Source organism: Equus quagga, chromosome 9 (assembly GCF_021613505.1).
Source record: "Equus quagga isolate Etosha38 chromosome 9, UCLA_HA_Equagga_1.0, whole genome shotgun sequence".
Classification (NCBI taxonomy): Eukaryota; Metazoa; Chordata; class Mammalia; order Perissodactyla; family Equidae; genus Equus; species Equus quagga.
Window position 1 is genome coordinate 91,781,080 of NC_060275.1, and position 21,572 is coordinate 91,802,651.

Sequence of the window (21,572 nt, forward strand, 5' to 3'; positions counted from 1 at the left end):
AAGGGTTTTTAGCTTCCAAATCTTAGGAGGTTTGGGCTATATTTTTGTAATTTGTATCCATTTTTGTTGTATTGTGATTAGGTGAGTATACTATAATATCAATTCTTAGATATTTGTTAAAATTTCCTGTGTGACCTAGTATATATAGTTGGTTTTTATAAATGTTCTGTTTATTTGAAAAGAACAAGCATTTTCTATCAGTTTATGTAGGAGATACGTAGATATATCCATCTATCTATATATAGATATATATATTTAGTCAAGCTTCTAAATTGTATTGTCCAGATTTTCTGTAGTCTTTCTGACTTTTCAGTTTGCTTGATCTATTTATTTCTCAGAAGGCTGCATTAAACATTCCCCACAATGATTGTGGAATTGTTTATTTCTCCTTGTAATTCTATTCAATGTTGCTATGTATAGTTTAGGCTATATTATAAAATGAATATAGTTCATAATTGTTATATTTTTTGTTGAATTTTGTCCCTTTTATCATTAAGTAATGACCCTCTTTATCCCCAATAATGCTTTTAGACTCAAAGCCAATTTTGTCCAATATTAGTATTTCCATTCCTGCTTTCTTTTGCCTGGCATATATTTTTTGACACTTTATTTATTTATTTTATTTATTTATTTTTTTAGATTTTATTTTTTCCTTTTTCTCCCCAAAGCCCCCCAGTACATAGTTGTATATTCTTCGTTGTGGGTCCTTCTAGTTGTGGCATGTGGGACGCTGCCTCAGCGTGGCCTGATGAGCAGTGCCATGTCCGCACCCAGGATTCGAACCAACGAAACACTGGGCCGCTTGCAGCGGAGCGCGCGAACTTAACCACTCGGCCACGGGGCCAGCCCCTTGACACTTTATTTTTTATAAATTTATTATGAAAATTTCAAACATATTTCAATAGAAGACAGAGTAGTATAATTAAGTTTCATGTCCCCGACAACCAACTGTAACAGTTATCCACTCGTGGCCCGTCCTGTTTTATGTTTACATCCAACCAAGTCTTCCTACCTTCTCCTGGATTATTTTGATGCAAATCCCAGACAGCCCATTATTTTATCCATAAATATTTTATATGTATTTCTAAGCGATAAGATCTCTTTTTGTTAAACATAGGCAAAATAATATTGTCACTTTTGAAAAAAATCTTAATATTTTCATATAACTAATCAATTTTCAAATGTTGCCAGTTGTCTCATTTAAAAAATAGTTTATTTGTTCTAGTTGGAATCCAAGTAAGGTCTACACATGGAGTTGGTTGATGGCTTATGAGTCTCTCTGAATTTTGGGTTCTTCCTTTCTCTCTTTTTTCCTCCTTTCAATTTATTTGTTGAAGAAACCTAGATGTTTGTCCTGAAGTGTTTTTCAGAGTCTGGATTTTGCTAGTTGAGTCTCTGCGATGTCATTTAACATATTCCTCTGTCCCCTGGACTTCCTGTGAATTAGACATCCTTTTCCTTTCAAGTTGAGTGGTTATGTTGTGTCCAGCATATAACTAGACTTCATTCTTTTAAATAATTATACAGTTTGTGTTTTAATCATCAAGTATAATCAGTTTCCATTTATTGTGATAACTGATATATTTGTGCTTAATCTATAATCTTATTTTGTGCTTCCAATTTTCTATGCATTTTTTCTTTAGTTTTTGTCATTCTTTCTTTCCTTCTTTTGGATTGAGTTTTCTATATTCTCTCTTTCCCCCTCTATTGTTTCAGAAATTGTATGTTCCATTTCTTTTCTTCCTGAGGAATATTCACCCTGTGCTAACATCCGTTGCCAGTCTTCCTCTTTTGTGCTGAGGAGGATTGGCCCTGAGCTGACATCTGTGTCAGTCTTCCTCTGCTTTGTATGTGGGAAACTGCCACAGCATAGCTGGTGAGTGATGTAGATCCATGCCTGGGATCTGAACCCGAGAACCCAGGCCACTGAAGCAGAGTGCATGGAACTTTAACCACTCAGCCATGGGGCTAGCCCCCTATACATTCTATTTTTAATCTCTTAGTGATTGTTCTTGAATTTTCAACATTCATAGTTGAGTTAAAACTTAAGGCAAATATATTTACCTCTCCAACAATATTAAGATGTTAGAGTTTTTGTTTTTTTTTTTTGAGGAAGATTAGCTCTGAGCTAACTACTGCCAATCCTCCTCTTTTTGCTGAGGAAGACTGGCCCTGAGCTAACATCCGTGCCCATCTTCCTCTACTTTATATGTGGGATGCCTACCACAGCATGGCTTGCCAAGCGGTGCCATGTCCGCACCCGGGATCCGAACTTGGCGAGCCCTGGGCTGCTGAGAAGTGGAACTTGCAAACCTAACTGCTGCGCCACCGGGCCAGCCCCGACATTAGAGCTTTTAACACTAATCTACTCCCTCCCATCTTCTTTGATATTGTTTTCTAATATTTTAGTTCTACCTTTGTTTTTAGCTCTCCTGTTTAGTCTCCCTTTTAAGTCAATACTTATTTGGATTTATTAGCATGTTTGCCAGTTTCTTTGCCCTCAATTGCTTTTTTTATTTTTAATTTAAATATGTAAACAATAAATATTTAAAACCAAAACCCAAGTTTCATGAAATAATACTTACCTTGCTGCCTGAGATGCACTCTGGCATTTTCTCTTCTCTACTCTGTCGCCCACCATTGCTTCTTGCATCCACTTCTCGAGGGTTGTTTCCTTCTTCCCTTTATTAGTTCTTTCATCTAGAATCTGTCAGTGTAAATTCTCCCAGTCTTTGAAAATAGCTTTAATTTTACTACATTCATGAGTGATGGCTTATAGCTGAGTACAGAATTCTAGGTTGATGCTTATTTTCCCTCAGCATTTTAAAGATATGATTCCATCATCTACTGACGTCTCTAACTGCTGAGTTTATATTACGTGTGTGCTGTCTGTCTAATTGCTGTTCTTCTGTCTCTGAGTGCTTTTAAAGTTTTCTCTTTATTTTTGGTTTATTTTGCATTTTTGATACAGTGTATCTGTCTAGGTGTATATTTCTTTTTATTTTTTCTATATGGGAGTAGGAATGATTCTTTAATTTGCAGGTTTAACACTGGGAATTTTTCATCCATTTTCTTTTGGAATATTACTTCCTCTGCATTCTTTCTTTTCCCTTTTCTGAAACACATTTTGGAGGTCTATGTTCCCTGTCTGTCTTCCGTATCTCTTCACCACTTCTTAATTTCCACCCCTTTATGTCTCGCTGATGTACTGAGGGGGGTTTCCTCAGATCTCTCTTAGTTTAATGATTCTCTCTTCTGCTATGTCTTCTTTGCTGTAGGATTTTAATTTTGGTGACTACGTTCTTAATGTCTAGAAGATCTGTTTATTTTTCAAGTCTGTCTGCTCTTTGGATGAACTGTCCTGTTCTTTTATTGTGGTTTCTGTGCCTTCTTTTATCTGTTTGATGATTTTAGTAACATTTTGTGCCCTTTCAGATTGTTTCATTTCGTGTGTGCCTATTCTCAGCTGTTGAATCCGCATACTGACTGTCTTTATGGTTGCTTGTTTCTTTGTGTGATTTGTAATTTTTTTATCATGAGCATACCTTTAGTGGGAGTTCTGCTGGGCTGTGTGTGTTTGTCTTTGGAGTGGTTTTGTATTTGCTTCTTGCTGTCACTGAAGTAGAAAAAAATTGGAGGACAAGTTTTTATATACATTTCTTGGCTTGGAGTTACTGTACTACGTAGATAGTATAAATTCAGATCCCACACCTGCTTGTGGCAAGACAGGGGTTTGATTTCTCAGCGTTGACTTTTATTTTGCTCCCATTCACTCTCCAGGCAGATGGAAAACTCTTTTGCTGCTTTTCCAGGACGGGGTTTTTCTTATCCCCGTGTTATGGACAGACCTCTCCCTCAGCGCTCTAGGCCGCATGAGGGTAGCTCAGTTCCCCTCACTGCAGTCTGCAGAAACCACCTCTTCTGTTCCTCTGTGGACTGTCCCAGCATCATTGCCCAGTTATTGCCCAGCTTTGAATTCCTTTTTCTTTTCTGGCACCAGGATATTTCTTTATTGACAGGGCTTGGTTGTGTATTATCTTTTTTTTTTTTTAATTTAGTATTTCTTCTATGTTTTTATAATAGGGCATGGGCCTGTCAACTTTAGTTCAGTCTACCATATTTTCTGAAGTTGATAAATTTAATAGTTTGTCACTATGGGGAAGTTCAAATTTTAAATGTTGTATTAAATTGTTTCATTATATTGTAGAAAGCTGTCAGAATAATATGTTGCAAACTTCTAGTATATCTGTGGCTACGTGGAAGTGTTAGCTAAGTGTTACATCCTTTCCATGTGATTTTTTTTCTCTGTTATTTTCTTTTAATTGTAATATTTACTCTGAATTAGTGCATTTCCTGACCCATGTGAATAAGGAAGATCAAAGTGACAGAGAAGAGACTTCAGAAGCTGAATTTTCAGTAACAGAAACTCATTCTAGTCAGAAAACCTGCGTGTTTCCTTCTGCTGATTCAGCTGTCAGCCTTTCCGGTGACCAGAATATGACGTCTCCTGGTATTGTTCTTCATTTTATTCATTTACACTCTTATTTTCCAATGTATGGTGACTGAAGAGTATTTACTGGGAATATAGTTGTGAAGGATTTGAGAAGCTATTTTGCAATGTTTATAAATTTCAGAGGAAGGGAAGTTAAAAATTATGCCATTCACATGAAGCACTATATCGTCTTGCCACTTTTATAAGATATACTGCAAGCTTGTATCATATCTCTGTATAACTTATTAATGTTAGATATATAGCAACTGGAATTACTATATTTGATTTTTTACAAAAACTGAGAAATTCAAACTCTGCCAATTATGAGAAGCTGGAATTTCAATTTGATAACAAAATAATGGCTGTGATTTTTGAGCCTCTGCCATGCAGACATTGCAGTTTTACCTGCATCGACCCTGGTCTAAGCCTGATGTGTGAGGCAGACCCATTATTGTGCCCATTTTACAGTTGAGGATATCAAGACTTGCAGCAGTTTAGTGCCAATTTTCATTCCATTTCATTTGGAGCTGGCAATTTAAAACGTTATTCTTTAGTCCTATGAATACATTTTGTCATATGAGTAGTAGGTCCTACTAAATTCAACAATTGAACCACTGACAATGGCTTTGAAATATTTCTTTTGCCCTCAGATATTGATGGTCAATAGTGATGATTTTACTGAATATTTACAATGTGTTTTATTACCATCATTAAGGTAACATAAGCAGTAAAAAAAATGCTATTTTTAAATGGCATTGCTTTAATTTAAATAAAAGAAAAGCATGGGGCCGGCCCTGTGGCCGAGTGGTTAAGTTCACATGCTCCGCTTCGGCGGCCCAGGGTTTCGCCGATTCAAATCTTGGGCGCAGACATGGCACCGCTTATCAAGCCACGCTGAGGTGGCGTCCCACATGCCACAACTAGAAAGATCCACAACTAAAAATACACAACTATGTACCAGGGCGCTTTCGGGAGGAAAAAACAAAAAGGAAAAAAATAAAAGCTATTAAGAAGCTGGCTTTAAATCTTGTAATTTTTTCCCCAGAGTTCTTCTGGATTCCATTTGTATTTTAGTCATCATCATATGCAGATAATCATTTCCATTTCACAGAGTTGTGAAGACTGACTATTACATAGAAAGCATCTAGCTGAGTATCTGTTTGATTTCTGCAGATTGTTGATCACCAGTAGCCTTTTTCTTCCCTCCTTTGGGGGAGAATTGACAAATGAGGTTAAAGAGGTTGTAGACTGTTCTAATTGTATATGAGAAGTTTAAACTCCTTTTTGTACTTGGGAATCATTGGAGAATTCTGAGCAGAGAAGTAAAATGAGGAGGTTTGAAGGAGACTAGAAGGGAGGCATAGGTCAGTTAGTGAGCTGTTGTATCAATCTGACCTGCGAAGTAATGAGGGCCTGGTCAGTGTTGTGGGAAAGGAAAAGAAGAAACAAGGGGCCAGCCCAGTGGCGCAGTGGTTAAGTTCACACGTTCTGCTTTGGTGGCCTGGGGTTCACCAGTTCAGATCCCAGGTGCAGACCTATGCACTGCTTGTCAAGCCAAGCTGCAGCAGGCTTCTCACATATAAAGTGGAGGAAGATGGGCATGGATATTAGCTCAGGGCCAGTCTTCCTCAGCAAAAAGAGAAGGATTGGCAGCAGATGTTAGCTCAGGGCTAATCTTCCTAAAAAAAAAAAAAAAAGTGGGCTAGCCCCGTGGCCGAGAGGTTAAGTTCGTGTGCTCCACTTCAGCGCCCCAGGGTTTTGCTAGTTTAGATCTTGGGCACTGACGTGGCACTGCTCGTAAGGCCACGCTGGGGTGGAATCCCACATGCCACAACTAGAAGGACCCACAACTAAAATACACAACTATGTACTGGGGTGATTTGGGGAGAAAAAATCAGGAAAAAAAAACAAAAGATTGGCAACGGTTGTTAGCTCAGGTGCCAATCTTTGAAAAGAAAAGAAGAAGAAGAAATGAGACACTCTCAATAGGCAACTGGTGGTATTTACTGACTAAGTGGATAAAAGAGGAGGAGAAGGAGAAAATCAATGGCTATTCAGTGTTGTCAGACTGTAGGAGCAAGGATATTACCAGGTCTGATGTCAAGAGTCCCTTAAGACCAAATGTAGGGTTTGAGGTGATGCTGGGCTGTATAAATGGCCGTATTTAGGACCAGTTTTGACAAGTAAATGGAGCTTGATGATAGGCTTGAAAAACAGATGTAAGAGCCTTTTACCTAATTATGTAGTTAAGACTGACAGAGTGCATCTGTTCTGTGCAAGAAAGATGGAAAAAGGGAAAATGCCAAGGACCAGCCTGTGAAATGTCACCCAGTAAAGAGCAGGAGGAGCCTCCTCAGTGAGGGAAATGGATGAGCAGACTCAGGTGAAGGGATTTCCAAGAAAAAGTGGATGGCTAACAGCTTCACAAGCCACCAGAAAGTTGAGAATAAAGACTGAGCTTTTGATGGACTTTGGGGACTTTCAGTGTAATATCAAGAGTAGAAGAGGGCAGGTGGGGACAAAGACAGGCTCAAGAAGCTACAGGTGTAGACTACTTAAGAATTCTGACAGTAGAAGGAAGTAGAAAAGGAGATAAGGGAAATGAAGTCAAGGATCATTTTAAGATGGAGATAAATACAAGCTGTTTAATGTTTAAAGGCAGAAGAAAAGAAAGGAGTAGGAAAAGAGAAATTCAAAGTACCAGGTCAAGGAGGTGTTTCATTCAAGACTGTAATAGCTTCTTAAATTAGTATGCAAGAGGAAAAAAAGAGGAAATGTTAGTAAATGGTATAACACATAAAAGATGGATAAATTAAAATGTTTTTCTCTAGTATTCAGTGTTTGATTGCAGATTAAAGAAGAAACCAAATTATTTTTTTGAAAGCATAGAATTTAGATGCCCTAAGGGTGTTTTCTTCTCCACAGTTTGCATCTTGGAAAGACATCTAGTGCTTACTTCTAGTGCTCAAAAATAGGTTAGATTTCCTCTCGTGAAACTGACTTCCATTTCTTAGCACATCCTTCTGAGTGTTCTTAATAGTGGCAAATAATTTATTCACTGAGGATAGATTTGATTTTTGGTAACAGCCATAGGTTATTCAGAGGCATTTCTGATAAATGAAGTAGATGATCAGGCTGAGTGTCATTGTTTGGAATGAAAAAAAAGGAATGTGATTATCAAGGAATGAAGCTGATCAATTGTGTTTAGTAAATTGTGAAGGCCGTCCCAAAGGGAGAGTTCCAAAAATGGTTTGAAAATGAAGTCAGGATATAGTCTTCCTGTGTAACTACTTGTAAAGGTATTTATCTGGATATAACACTATTCTACCCTTTGAGAAAAGGAATCAGTTTCATTTCTTAATAGTCGGACCTGTTGTATCCGATTAACCTGTACTTAAACTGTGATCATTATTTTCTTTCACTAGTTGAGGCTTTTCTTAATAGGTAAATTTGATTAATTACTGTTAACTCACGAATGCCCAGACTCCGAGAACAAAGATAATATAAAATCCTTGATTTGAGGATTAATAAATTATGCAAAACAACATGTACTTAGGAAGACAAAATTATTTACTATAAAAAACATGTGGATGTGTAAGTCTTAGGGGCAGGGTGAATTTATCTTAGTATAAGAAAATATTAACAATGAAATTTTTTTTGTATTTTTTGTGGAAGATTAACCCTGAGCTAACATCTGCTGCCAATCCTCCTCTTTTTGCTGAGGAATACTGGCCCTGAGCTAACATCCATGCCCATCTTCCTCTACTTTATATGTGGGACGCCTACCACAGAATGGCTTGCCACGTGGTGCCATGTCCGCATCTGAACTGGCGAACCCTGGGCTGCCGAAGCGGAAGATGCAAACTTAACCGCTGTGCCACTGGGCCGGACCCCTAACAAGGAGATATTTTTGAGAAGAGATGTCAGAAACTCAGTTCTCTTTGAGGATTAAACATACAGTGTTTTGCTTTAAAGACATGTAGTTAATATTGGACAAGGTTTAAAAAATATTTTTCTGGGTCATGGTCTTCCAAATAAAGGTTTTCTTGGATTTAGAGTGGATATTTTCCCAAATGTATTACTTTTAGATCATCAGAAGTTTTTTTGTTTTTTATTTTTTTAGTAAAATTGCATTCCAGCATTCTAAACTGTGTACTAAACAAAGAAGAATTATATCTCTTAAAGTCTATTATTCAGAGTACTCTGGATAGAAAAGTAATAATCTTAAAATGTGCACAATATTCACTACCAAATAGCATATTTAAGAGGAGGATAAATATGCTATACATATATATCTTTAAACCAATTTGGAGGTTTAAAAATATTTCAATTTCTGGTTATATAATTTCTAAATCAGGTTAATAATCGAAAGTAGAAAAAAATAACTGACCTGAAATTTTTATTAATAATAATGTATCTTCTTTTAAGGTGTGAATAACAGTGATGAGTTATTTGAAAGGTAAGTATCTTAAGAATCAATTCACAGTTTTACTTAAAGCTGGATATAAATTATGTGTTCTGGAAATTTTGTTGTTCATATGTATGTGAACTTCTACACTACATATTTTTTTGTGGATTAAAGGAATATAATTAATTCCCATTGGGGATGGGGTGTTTTAAGAAACTGAGGATTGTTATATTGTATCCCTCACCATTTTAGCATTGGTTATTGGAGTGCAATAGGCTACATTTGCTACACTTTCTTTTACTACCTATGTCTTAAATTTCAGCAGGCAGCACAGGTAGAGGTTGTCTCCTGGGCCTTCTGTTTGCTTTTTTTAAGAGCACGCACAAAGTCGTCAATTATAGATGACTAGGCTTTTCCACTCAGGATTACTGGAATTAAAGAAATAGAAGGAACAGTAGTTATATGTTAAGCATTTTTTGTTCGTTTACGCTCTTGGAGGGCATAGTTTTTACATGTTCATTTTTGGTTGATGTAATTAAGTTGTAGATACTGACGTATATTTCTCAAATTGCATTTGTAAATGAAGTGTTTCAGTAGGTCCATTCCAGATGACTGGATTGACTGATATTGCAGACATTATTGATGACCTTATTACAAAAGATGGAGTGTCCAGTGATGAGCTCGGCTTAACAGAACAACAAACTAGGAATATCTCCAGGTAATTTAAAATGTTTATGGTTCAAGAATATTCAAAATTGGCCGTATTTTTATGAAACAAATTCAAAGCTTAGAATAGATGTTTTCTTCATAAATACATTTTGTGATGTTTGTGTGTCATTCTGCCCCTCCCCCCCAACAGCATAGAGACTGGTTTATTTAACTAATACAGCACATCTGTATCCTGTGAGTTTTCCTAAGGTCTCATCACTTTAACTACAACATAAATTTTATCCTATTTTGTCTTAGAAGTAATTAATGATTTAGTTCAAAGTACTTCACCCTAAATATTAACCCTTAGAATACATTCTAAATAGCCTTTCCTTGCAACATTAGGTTAAAATGTTTCTCCTTGCAACCTTTCCTGGGCCTAGAACCAGTTCCTGACAGAATAAAGGCTGGTTCTCCTGCTAACGCTTCCTTAAAACGCATACACCTCTTGGCCGGTTTATGTAAGATTGTCAGCCTTATGAAGAGTAGCTACATTTCTGTATTTCCTAGTGCAATTCCGCTTACTACCTCAGTGGAAATGCGGTGTATTCTAATTGAACTTAAAAGGCTGTTACCAGGAAATAGTGTACAAAAGACCTCCAATTTCTATTTAATTAGTGGGTTCATCTGCTCTATTATGACCTCATATCAAGACCATGTAAGCCTAACTTCCTGGTAAAACACATTTAGTTACCTTCAATCACAGATGTAGGAATTTTCATTCCTTTTTTAAAGTTAATGATCATGTTATGAATATTTCATCAATAATGTATTAAATGTCAAGAACTGGAATAACAATAAAATATGCTTTCTATTCTTGAATGGAGATAGACCTATAAACAGAGTATGACATAAAACCAAATTATATCAGTGTGCTAAGGGAGCTCGGGGGAGTAGAGTCAATGAAAGATGCAGCTTCACTGGTTAAGGTATTTGAGCTGTATTTCAAAGGAGCAATAGAAACTCATGTGGGTTATAACTAGAAGAAAGGGTATTCTAGGCAGCAAGAATATAACGTGCAAGGGTGTGATGTTCAGTGAGGGTAGGGAGTTACACGTGACTGGAGTTTATGCCTTGGAAAGAGAGAGAGGGTCAGGCTGGGTGTGCTGGCTGTGGTTGGGGACCAGAGGCATCTGGAATTCACTGTCTCTGAAAGCAGCAGCGGAGTCAGCAAAGGGCTTTAAATTAGCACTGGGAGCCCATCAGAGGTCTGTCTTCAGTATCCTAAAGATGAGATGGCTCAGGATGGAGAGTGTGGGCTCACAAGCGTGAGTATACCTGGAGGCTGTCGGGAGGAAGTGAGAAAGATTTTCTACTTGGAAGAGTGAGTTGATGGTGATTTCTTTAGCAAGACAGAGAATGTAGTTTTAGATATGTTATAAGTTTCCAGGAGAACATTCAGTTGGTAATATTCATTGGTACATTAGTTTCAGATCCTCCCAGAAGCAGATGCCAAAATGAGATTAAATGAGCAAGAGATTTATTTGGAGAAACAGCTGTGAAGGGAAAAAGGGGAGGAGCCAGAGGAGCTGGGGACAACTGTCAGACTGCAACGCCGGTGTGGATCTGACTCTGAATTAGGGGCCCCCAGGATCACCCCAGGTTCAGTGATTTACTAGGGGGACTCACCGAACTCATAGAGTCATTTTCACTGTAATTTATTACAGCAAAAGGATGCAAAGCAAAATCAGCAAAGGGAAAAGGTACATGGGGTAAATTCCAGGGGAAACCAGGCACAAGCTTCCAAGAATCCTTTCCGAGTGGAGTCACACAGGACATGCTTAATTCCTCCAGCAAGATGTCGTGACAACACTTGTGGAATGTTGTCTACCAGGGAAGCTTGTAGAGATCAGTGCCCAGGGTTTTTGTTGGAGCTGATCAGGTAGGCACCCTCTGCCTGGCACATACCAAGAGTCCAGGCTCCTAGGAGGAAAGCAGGTGTTCAGTGTAAACCACATCGTTTGTATCCATGACCCATCTGCCATTTAGGATTGTGTCCTCTTTGCACACTGGGTGATGAGTCTGCCCCAAATCCCTGTCTCACACTGCCTGTTTTCTTGGGCCGGCCTCACTGCTTGTGTTAGTTCAGATCCTCTGAGAAGCAAAAACCAGAAGCAAAAACCAAGATGAGATTAGATGTACCAGAGACGTATCAGGAGAAATGCCTGTAAGGGGAATAGGCAGAAAAAAATGGAAGTGGAGAGAGGCATCAGACCACAATGCAGGTCTGACCCCTCCCTGTGACACAGAGAGAAAAGAGGAGAGGGTTGAGTAAGTAGAATCTCAGAGGACAGTGTAAGTCTTCTTAAGAAAGTTTCAACTGGGTCACTGGCGAGATGTCAAGGCAAAGTCACCCATCAGAGGAGTCCGGTGTCTTGCAGGAAAATGCCAGCCACAGCATCCCTGCTGTGCTCAGTCATTAGCTTGGGCCAGCCCACAGGAAGTCTGACAGGGGCATGAAAGGGAGGCTCGATCCAGAAGGGCAGCAGTTTAGAAGTCAGCTCTGTGGTATAAGTTTTAGAAGTGATTCAGATAGTCCAGGAACACAACAGTCCAAGCAGAACCTATAAAGACATTAATATTGAAGTGGTGAGCGGACAAGAAAGGAGCCAAGGTAGGAGGCTGCATAGTGTTTTGAGAGGTAGAAAAAGACCCAGGTAAGAGAGAGTTTAAAGCAGAAAGGAAAAGCCAGTTTTATTGAGTGTTACAGAGAAGTCCAGCAGAAGGGTGAAGACTGAAGGGGTCAGTGGTGACCTTTCTGAGATCGTTTTCAGTGGATTTCAGGGGACAGGTTGGAGCAAGTTGACTAGATATCGTAAGTGTATACAACTTTTTGAGATGGGGCAAAATCTTTCCAAATAAACAGTATTTAGTTGTGATATTTCTTCTTTCCATAACAAATTTATTCAATAGTTTTTTTTAATTGAGGTAACATTGGTTTATAACTCTATATAAATTTCAGGTGGACATCATTATATTTTGATTTTTGTGAGGATTACATCATGTTCACCACTTAAAGACTAATTACAATCCATCACCACACACAGGCACCCAATCACCCCTTTTGCCTCCTCCCTCCCCCTTTCCCCTCTGGTAACCACCAGTCCAATCTCCATCTCTATGTGATTGTTTGCTGTTGTTTTTATCTTCTATTTATGAGTGAGAGCATACGGTATTTGACTTTCTCCCATAACAAATTTAAGATCAAGTGATGCCCTGCCTGTTCAATTTCTTAGGATTCAGCATTCTTCTGGTAGACGTCCACAAAGAACGGAGAAGGAGAGAAGAGAGATTCAAGCCTGGATGAAAAGAAAACGAAAAGAAAGAATGGCAGAGTACTTAAATCAGCTAGCAGAAAAGAGAAGCCAAGAGCATGATCCTTTCCGCCCCAGGAGCAATCCAGTAAGTCTGCAGGATCAAGGGTAATGGAATTATCACAGAATATGTGTAGTTTTTTCCTGGGGAATACTCAAGAAAAGGATTTAACATAATTTGGATGCATTTTTTATTTGACAGAAAACTCAGCATTTTACTTAAGTCAGGAAAAGTTAAGAAATCACCTAACAAAATGTAGCAGGATATTTTACAAACCATGTTCTGTTGAACTATCTGAAATACTTTTTTCTCTCCCTGGCTAATTAGGGCTCTAGCATTTTAATCAAATGACGAGGTTGAATGATTGGGTGACCGATTGGAGTTGTTCCCTTAATTTTCTATGAGAGTCAATGGCAGTTGAACAACCAACTGCAATAGAGCCATTTTAAAAACCAATTTTCTATCCATAAGTTATCCTCAAAAAATTTTTTAAAGTATGATCCAGTCATGTACCAACAGAACAATGGTACCTCTCCGTATGTATTTCAACTGCTGTTTAATCTGTCAACATTTGTTTGCTGAGCCCTGACTATGGACATCACCATGGCTAGGGGGTCAGAAGTATTTTTCTGCAGAGTGTGAAACAAAGCAATGTTACTTTATCACATTACTATGAAAATCACATTTGGATTACACTTAGATTACAGTTTATATTTTACTTTGTAATCTGAAATAAAATAAAATTTAATAGCACTTCATTTTTTCCAGCATCGTTAGGGGAACATATTCTGTAAGTGAATTTTCCAGATAAGGTTGTCACATTTAAGCACCAAATAGTGCAAAAGTAGGTGAACTATTATTTAAAGTGTGTAACTTACTTACCTGTATCTGGAAAGAGCATGTTGATGTTAATATAACATTTTGTTGATAGCTCTGGGGACATGGTAATGACCTTCAGGTACTGAGGTACGTGACCAGAATCTTAAAGTGTGTGTGTATATGTGTGCATTCCTGCAGCCCATAGGGGTAGGTTCTCATACCACCCTCCCTGTCAGCCAAGCAAATACCTAAGATGGTTAGAATTTTGGGCATTTTTAGAATAAATTAACTCTGAGGGCATTGGCACTGTTTGGTTCACAGACTTTGTGACATCTCCTTCAAGATCACAGATAGTTGTTTATTTTTAGCTTCTATCTGGGTAAAGATATGGGATTAGTGAGGGATTAATGTAATGAAAAATTAATTTGAATTTCTATCAGAAATCAGTAAGACCTTTAATTTGTTACTGACTACTTCCATATAGGATCTTGAGAAAGTGAATCCACTTCTGCGTGCATGTTTTTATATATGCAATTATGTGTGAAAGGACTTAACCTCAATACTAACTCAACAGTAACTCTTAGTGTTCTGGAATAAGATGTATGCAGCCGACATTTGCTGGTTTGCTTCCTGGTGTATACGTTTTGAAGAGTTTAAAGTCACAATGAGCTCACTACAGCAGGTTTCTGGTGAATGTTTTAGAACATTAGAATGATGGTTTTAAATGTCTGACTCATTTTTGCTCTATGAACCAAGCTCTTGATGAGATTAATCACAAGACTGAGTACAAAGTACAGGTGTCTTCATCATTAAAACGTTCCTATTTTCCATTTTATTTATTTATTTTAATTTTTTTTGAGGAAGATTAGCCCTGAGCTAACATCTGCTGCCAATCCTCTTTTTGCTGAGGAAGACTGGCCCTGAGCTAACATCCATGCCCATCTTCCTCTACTTTATGTGTGGGATGCCTACCACAGCATGGCTTGCCAAGCAGTGCCACGTCCTCACCTGGGATCTGAACTAGCGAACGCCGGGCTACTGAAGTGGAACTTGTGCACTTAACTGCTGTGCCACCGGGCAGGCCCTCCTATTTTCCATTTTAAATGTAGCTGATAAGATTCTCTCCTTTTGGAAAAAATATATTAATTTTGCTACTAAAATATATTTTGCGTTCCATTTATTGAACTGGATTTTATTTTAATTACATGATACTTTAACGTTTTCATGTTTTGTGCTGGGGTAGGAAGCATCATCAAATATGACAGTGTTTTGCACTGTTTCCTAAATAGCAAAATTTATTTTAACCCCCTGTTAAAATTGATTAGTGGAGTTTCATGTTTTCCATGGATCATAATGGTTTAATTATTTGAACTGAACAATAATGAACTAACTGGATAATTTCTTGTGCAGTTTTACATGACTTCAAGGGAAATCAGGCTGACACAAAAGATGAAGCATGAAAAAGACAGGTGAGTTTGGTGGCTGTACATTCCAGGGACAGTGTACCCTGATCGCTCTCTCTGGCTTGCTCACCCAGGGCATAGATAATGCCTTAGGAATTCTAGTTTTCACAGTAGTCCCTTTTATGTGGATAAGCAGAAAATTATGGAAGATCACTGCAAGGAAAATAATTAGACTCCAGGAGCATTTTTAGGAATTTGCTTTCAAGTATTATTCATTCCATTCAATTTTTTTTTTTTAAAGATTGGCACCTGAGCTAACATCTGTTGCCAATCTTTCTTTTTTTTTCTGTCTTCTTCTTCTCCCCAAAGCCCCCTGGCACATAGTTGTATATTCCAGCTGTAGGTCCTTCTAGTTTTCTGCTATGTGGGATGCCACCTCAGCATGGCTTGACAAGCAGTGCTAGGTCCGCGCTCAGGATGCAAACCAGCGAACGCCTGGGCCGCTGAAGCAGAGCATGGGAACTTAACCACTCGGCCACAGGGCGGCCCCATCCGTTCAATTTTTATGACTTTTGTTTCTGTGGTTGTCTTCCCTCTCCCAATTCAGTTATGTATGTGCATTTTGAAAATACCCCAAAGGCCATAACTACAGGTGTCTTTAAATAATACTGCCTAATGGTCTTCAGAAATCCGAAATTTTAATTAGCATTTGAAAAGCACTGAAAAAAAACAAATGCTAGGTGGTCTTCAAACACTATGTTCCCTCTAGAAATATGAACCAAAAGTGACTCTTTTGTTAAATGTTGTTTAATTCTTTGTCTAAAGATTGCTGCTCTCTGACCACTATAGTCGTCGAATCTCACAAGCATACAGTCTGATGAGTGAACTGTTATCTGAATCAGCACAGCTACCAGCAGCTGCGCAGAAACCGCTGCCTGACAGACCCAGAACTGCTCACACTTCCAGACGGCAACGCTCTCTTTCTCCAAGAGGGTAAGACGAGGTTTGGCATGTCATTTGGCAAGATAATATCAGGGATGATAAGAAGAAAGGCAGTGGTTTTGTGACCCAAGTTCAGTGTATTTGTGTCCACCCTGCTCAGAATTATGACAATAAAGTGAAGAAAAAAATGGCCCCATATAATTGTGAGGTCTTTGTAAGTTTATAGAATCACCAAGGAAAAAGACAAAAATGGCGTTGTTTCTAAAATGTAACAAAGCACTTGGGTATACCTAATACAATTCTGACATCCATTCAATCCTGTTTTCTTCTTTTCTGTAGTTTTTGTTAACATTTCTTTTTGTAATTTGCCCCCTAACTGCTCTTCCTGTTTCTCCACTTGGCTCCACTCTTGCAGAAACAGACGGTCCCCACCAGCTTCCCACTTCTTCCTCTGCTGTCTCTTCCCACCCTGCCCAGTTATTGCTGATTCAATTGTAGATACTGTTATACATTTCTTCTAAAAATAATGACCTCCAGTATGTCTGGATATGAGTTCATTAGGCAGGAATTAATTAAACATAGAATGCTAAAGAAAAGTACCCAAGTGTGAAGTTTCTTACATATGGCAGACAAAAACAAAATAATATTTGTTGGTGATTCGTAAAGTGAACGTGAATTGGCAGTACTCGTGTTGTTAAAAATTACCACCTTTGACAAAATAAATGTAATCACATAATTTAAGAGCCTAGAGGAAATGCTGCCAAACAGAAACCCGGATGTAATCAGATCACTTGTCTGTGTGTCATTTGGGGGTTACTCGAAATACCAGAGACCAACGCAGGGTATTAAATACACAAGTAACTTCCAAATACGTGGAGAATTTAACATGGATAGAGAGAGCACCAAAGACATTTCTTAGAAAAAAACAAATGAAGTTTGAAGCATGAGATAGGGAAAATAATTTGTTGAGAGTTCTTATAGACTAAATGTATCACTGCAGTACAGAATAAGCAGCGTCAAGTGAATGTATTCATCTGAGCTAGAATTTGGGCTTTCTGAAATATTATAGCTTATCACTGATATGAAATTCTAGGAATATAATTATTATGTAATTTCTGCTTTAGAGAGAATCGACATGGTCACAATTTTCCAATAAATCAACCTGGAAAAGTCAGAAATATATCCAAACCCAGTTGTACGCCAAAGGGGAAGCCTTTGGGGCAACCTCACGGCTCACCTTGGCCACGTGGTAAGACCTAAAGCCTTTTTTATCTTGTGTAATTTGGATCTATTCTTGTCTCTAAAGTTGTGTTTTCATTAGTAAAAACTGTAAATCTGAGTGAAAAGCAATTCTCATTTCAACAGAATGCATGGGATTGGTAAAGACTTAGCTATACTGGGATTTTGTTCCATTGCTTTGAAAGAAGACGACCCTGGGAGTATTTTTAAACTATTGGCCTTTTTGTAATAGAATTTGAACAATCAGGAAATTAGATGGATTTATTTGGGAATCTGTTTCTTTTGTGGGTCTGTTTAAAGATGTAGGCACTTTCACAGATCAAGTTCTGATGGATTTCGGGAGGGACACATCACAGAAGAGGAATACTCAGAGGCTCAGATGGAAATAATTTCATGTTTTTACCCCTTGAACATCCTTTTCCACATTTGAAGATATAATATCTGTTATTTATTGCTAGCTTTATGTTAGTTAATTTTGCCATGTTTGGATTCTGATTACTAAAGTAAAACGTACTTATTTGTAAAATGATTAGCCATTAAAAATGTATAATCCTAGTTATCATGTAGTATAAATGTATACAGCTAATGCTAATGTATAACAGCAACCAACGTGCCAGGTTCTGTTTAAGCTCTTGAATTACAACCCTGTGCCATAGGTACTTTTATGTTCCCATTTTCAAGATGAGAAAACCAAGGCAGAGAAAGTTGGAATAGCTGCCTAAGATCAGACAGCTAGGATGTGGCAGAGGCAGGATGTAAACCCAGTCTGGGTCTAGTGCCTACGCACTAAGAACCTACACTTCGGTTTGCTGCCTCAAGTTGGAAAATTGAAATTTCCATAAATTCCAATCTTTTTGATAAAACTTCATAATTTGGTTACCTCTTGGCTTTTGATTGAAAAAATTACAATAAGAAAATACTGCTCTTTTTAAACTAAAATTTCAAAATAGTAACCATGTTTTCTTCTTTCTAATTTTATTTTACACCTGATACATTTGCCAGAATTAAAGAAACATCCAAAATTTTCAAGGATTTTAAGCTTGAACCATAGTTTCTTAATAAGATGGAAAAGTCCTGGATTATGTGGAAATATGTCTTTCCCTTTGACCTGTCCAATGTCAGGCCTGTACTGTTACCTTGCACTTGACTGGACCAAGGCCTCGGCCCTCCTTTGGTCCCCTCCCTTGCCCCCGCTGGACTGAGCTTGATGTCGTGCTCCTGGGCCCAGACGTCCTCCGTGACCCCCACCCCATGCAGTTAGGCCCAGACCCTCTCTCTGGCCTTGTCCTCCCCCTCGGCCTCCTTAGGCTCCTTTCCCCCTGTAATCTGCGCTGATGCCAGCTTGTTTTCCAGCCGCATGCTGTGCTTTTGTGCTGCCATTCCGTAGTTGAAATTCTCCCTTATATCTTGAATGCCTCACCTCTGTGTTTCGGAAAACATCCCTAATCTTAATTCTTTACTTCTTCCAATCTGATAGAATGATTTTAACGTCCACATTTTCATTTTTGAGTTGGGGCTGATTCTGAACTTGCATGATGGTTGTGAATATTAGAGATAAATGGTAGCAGCAGTAGCTAAAAATAGTTCTTTTTTTGTCCTCTGAACCCTCAGTCACATGTTTATGTCCCTCCTGAGGCGCTAGTGTGGCAGGTGTTCTGTTGTAGTCACTTACAAACCTGTGTCCCGTGCTAGACTGGATTTTTCTGAGGGTAGCAACACTCTTCTTCATTTTGTGTTACCCCTCACATTGTACAAATGAAATAACTGGATAAATGAAAAAAATGGCTATTTAGCTTTCTTGCCTAAAAATAGCTATTTATAAACTAATTATTGTTCAAGAATATTAATGAGGGGCTATTGTAGTATTTATCCTATGTCAGAGAGCAGCGCCATATGCCTAGCTATTATCCTAGCTAACCTGTCACCTAGCTTCCCCAGACCTTTAAGGCAAAGATGAGAGAGGCAACTCCGGGGACTTGTGAGCACGCTGACCTCTCCATCTCGATGGCACCCAGCTGTGCCTCTGCCACATCCAGAACGCACCCACTCCCCTGGCTACATTCAGTAGTCCCCCAGTATTGCGGGGCAGTGGGAGAGAAACTGAAGCCTGACTGATCCCAGGCCCTTCCCTAGTCGGTGATAGGTGACCGAGCCCACGTCGGGCAGGCTCAGTCATGGCAGAGATGAGCCAGTGAGCATCCAGGCGAAATCTGAAAATTCACTGCACTTCATTTGTGAGAGAAGAGTTTTCTGAAGATACTTGTGAGTTGGACTATATGTTGCTGTCTATCTTGTAAACCAGGATGCAGTTTCTAATTTCCTCAGCCCTCCTTGCAAACTGTTATACTTAGAACTAAACACAAAACAAGCAAAAAAAAAAAAGGACTCTATCAAAAACAATATAAAGGCTATACGATTGTATGGGAGGTGTCATAGGCATAATAAAAGGTCTGTCTCTTGGAATCATCCAGGTCTAGGTTCATATCCCAGCTCTCCTGCTTACTTTGTGCCCTCAAATATGTTATTTAAAACCTCTCTCATTCATAGAGTTGAGGATTATAAGTAAAACATTTTGCATAACTTAAACAGTAAATTGTTGCTGTTAATCCTGGAATTTAAGAAACCTTAGTTAATCATACTCTTGGTAAAGTGTAACTTGGCATTTTGTCTAGGTGTTTACTGCTAATAGGCTTATGTGCCTGCATTCCAGTTCCCAGAGACGTTGTCAAGGCACATTTGCCATTTGAAAAGGACCATGGTTGTGCCATAAGGATACCAAATCTCTAAGCAGAGTTTTCCCTCCTTCTCCTGCACTCTTGTTTTGCTTTCTTGGTTCAAATCAACTATCATTTATTGAGCCCCTACTAATCAGAAGGTTTGAGTCATCAAGGAACTTATGATATATGAAAAATTATGCTTTTTTATGGAGGGTTAAAGAAGTTTGTCTGTCTTTGTAGGAACTGCCACTTTTACCATTCAGAAAAAATCTGGTGGAGCCAAAATGGCAGTAAGAAAGGCTGTACAGTCTCCAGTTACCTTCCAAAAAGGTAAGGGATAAATAAAGAGTAGAAAGTTCTTGGACTTAATACTAATTTTTCTTTTCTTTTTTTTGTGGTCATATTGGATTATGACATTATATAAATTTCAGGTGTCCATCATTATATTTCAACTTCTGTATAGACTGCAGTGTGTTCACCACCAGAAGTCTAGTTGTACTACTGAATTTTTAAAAATCATAAATCAGTCTTAGAAGTTTCAGCTGCAGGTTTCAGAATGAGGAGTGTAGCTGTGTGGGCAGTGGTTCAGAGAAGGGGCTGTGGAGTTAGCTTGTTTCTAATCCCAGTTCACCACTAACTCTAGCCTCGGGCCAATTCCTAACCCATTTGTGTAAGCTTCAATTTTCTCACCTGCAAAATATGGATTATAATAGTGAGAATGTATCAATGAACTGAGCACAGTACTTAACATAAAAACAAGTGCTCAGGAAGGTGCTGTGATCACGCAGTCACGGAGCACACAGACCTATCAGTTTGGGCATTTTAGGCCTGATTTTGCCCCCATCTTTGGACTCTTTCGAATTTCTGCTCTGATCAGCTAGAGAGGGGGGAGTTATACCTAATGATCTTAATACCCAATGTCTCCCCCAGCCCTCCCTCAGCCCATGTTACTCTTCACAATTTAAAAAGTACTTTCACATTCATTCTCCTATTAGCTCTCTATAACAACGCTGGTAGATAGTTAGGGCGACTATCATCCCCATATTACAGCCGAGGAAACTGAGGCAGAGAAGTTGAATGACCTGCTCAGATCCCCTTAGAACAATAAAAACAATAGCTAACAGTTATAGAGAACTTACTCAATGCCACATTGTATTAATACCTGTATGCATGATCTGACTTAATCCTCACGTTAATCCAGTGAGTTCTGTGGCATTATCCCAATTTACAGAAAAGAACTAATTTGGTAGAGAGTATGGTGAGAACTCTATTTATATGTACTACAAATATGATGAGAAATAGGAATTAGTCTAATCCTGCCATTATGTCCCTCTGTCTGCTGTGATCTCCTTTCTTTGCAGATTCATCTTTCAGTCCACCACATCTCTCTTCAGCTGTGTCTGATCTGCTATTTAATCTATCTATCAAGTTGTAAAGTTGATGGCTATGTTTTCTAGAAATTCCACTTGGTTCTTTTTCCAAACTTTTCCCCACTGTATGCATTAAAACCCAAGCCTCTAGTTATTAGG

At 38.5% G+C, this 21,572-nt stretch overlaps 1 protein-coding gene across 4 annotated transcripts in view; it reads left to right on the forward strand.

Moving 5' to 3' along the window:
• CPLANE1 (ciliogenesis and planar polarity effector complex subunit 1) overlaps positions 1–21,572 on the forward strand; it is a 115,106-nt gene that overhangs the window by 88,201 nt on the left and 5,333 nt on the right. For all 4 annotated transcript variants that reach the window (XM_046672086.1, XM_046672089.1, XM_046672088.1 and 1 more), the window contains 8 exons: positions 4,346–4,510; positions 8,921–8,951; positions 9,487–9,618; positions 12,845–13,010; positions 15,153–15,211; positions 15,971–16,138; positions 17,212–17,336; positions 20,284–20,373. In XM_046672086.1, the coding sequence (XP_046528042.1) occupies positions 4,346–4,510; positions 8,921–8,951; positions 9,487–9,618; positions 12,845–13,010; positions 15,153–15,211; positions 15,971–16,138; positions 17,212–17,336; positions 20,284–20,373 (936 nt within the window). The remainder of the gene's footprint in view (positions 1–4,345; positions 4,511–8,920; positions 8,952–9,486; positions 9,619–12,844; positions 13,011–15,152; positions 15,212–15,970; positions 16,139–17,211; positions 17,337–20,283; positions 20,374–21,572) is intronic.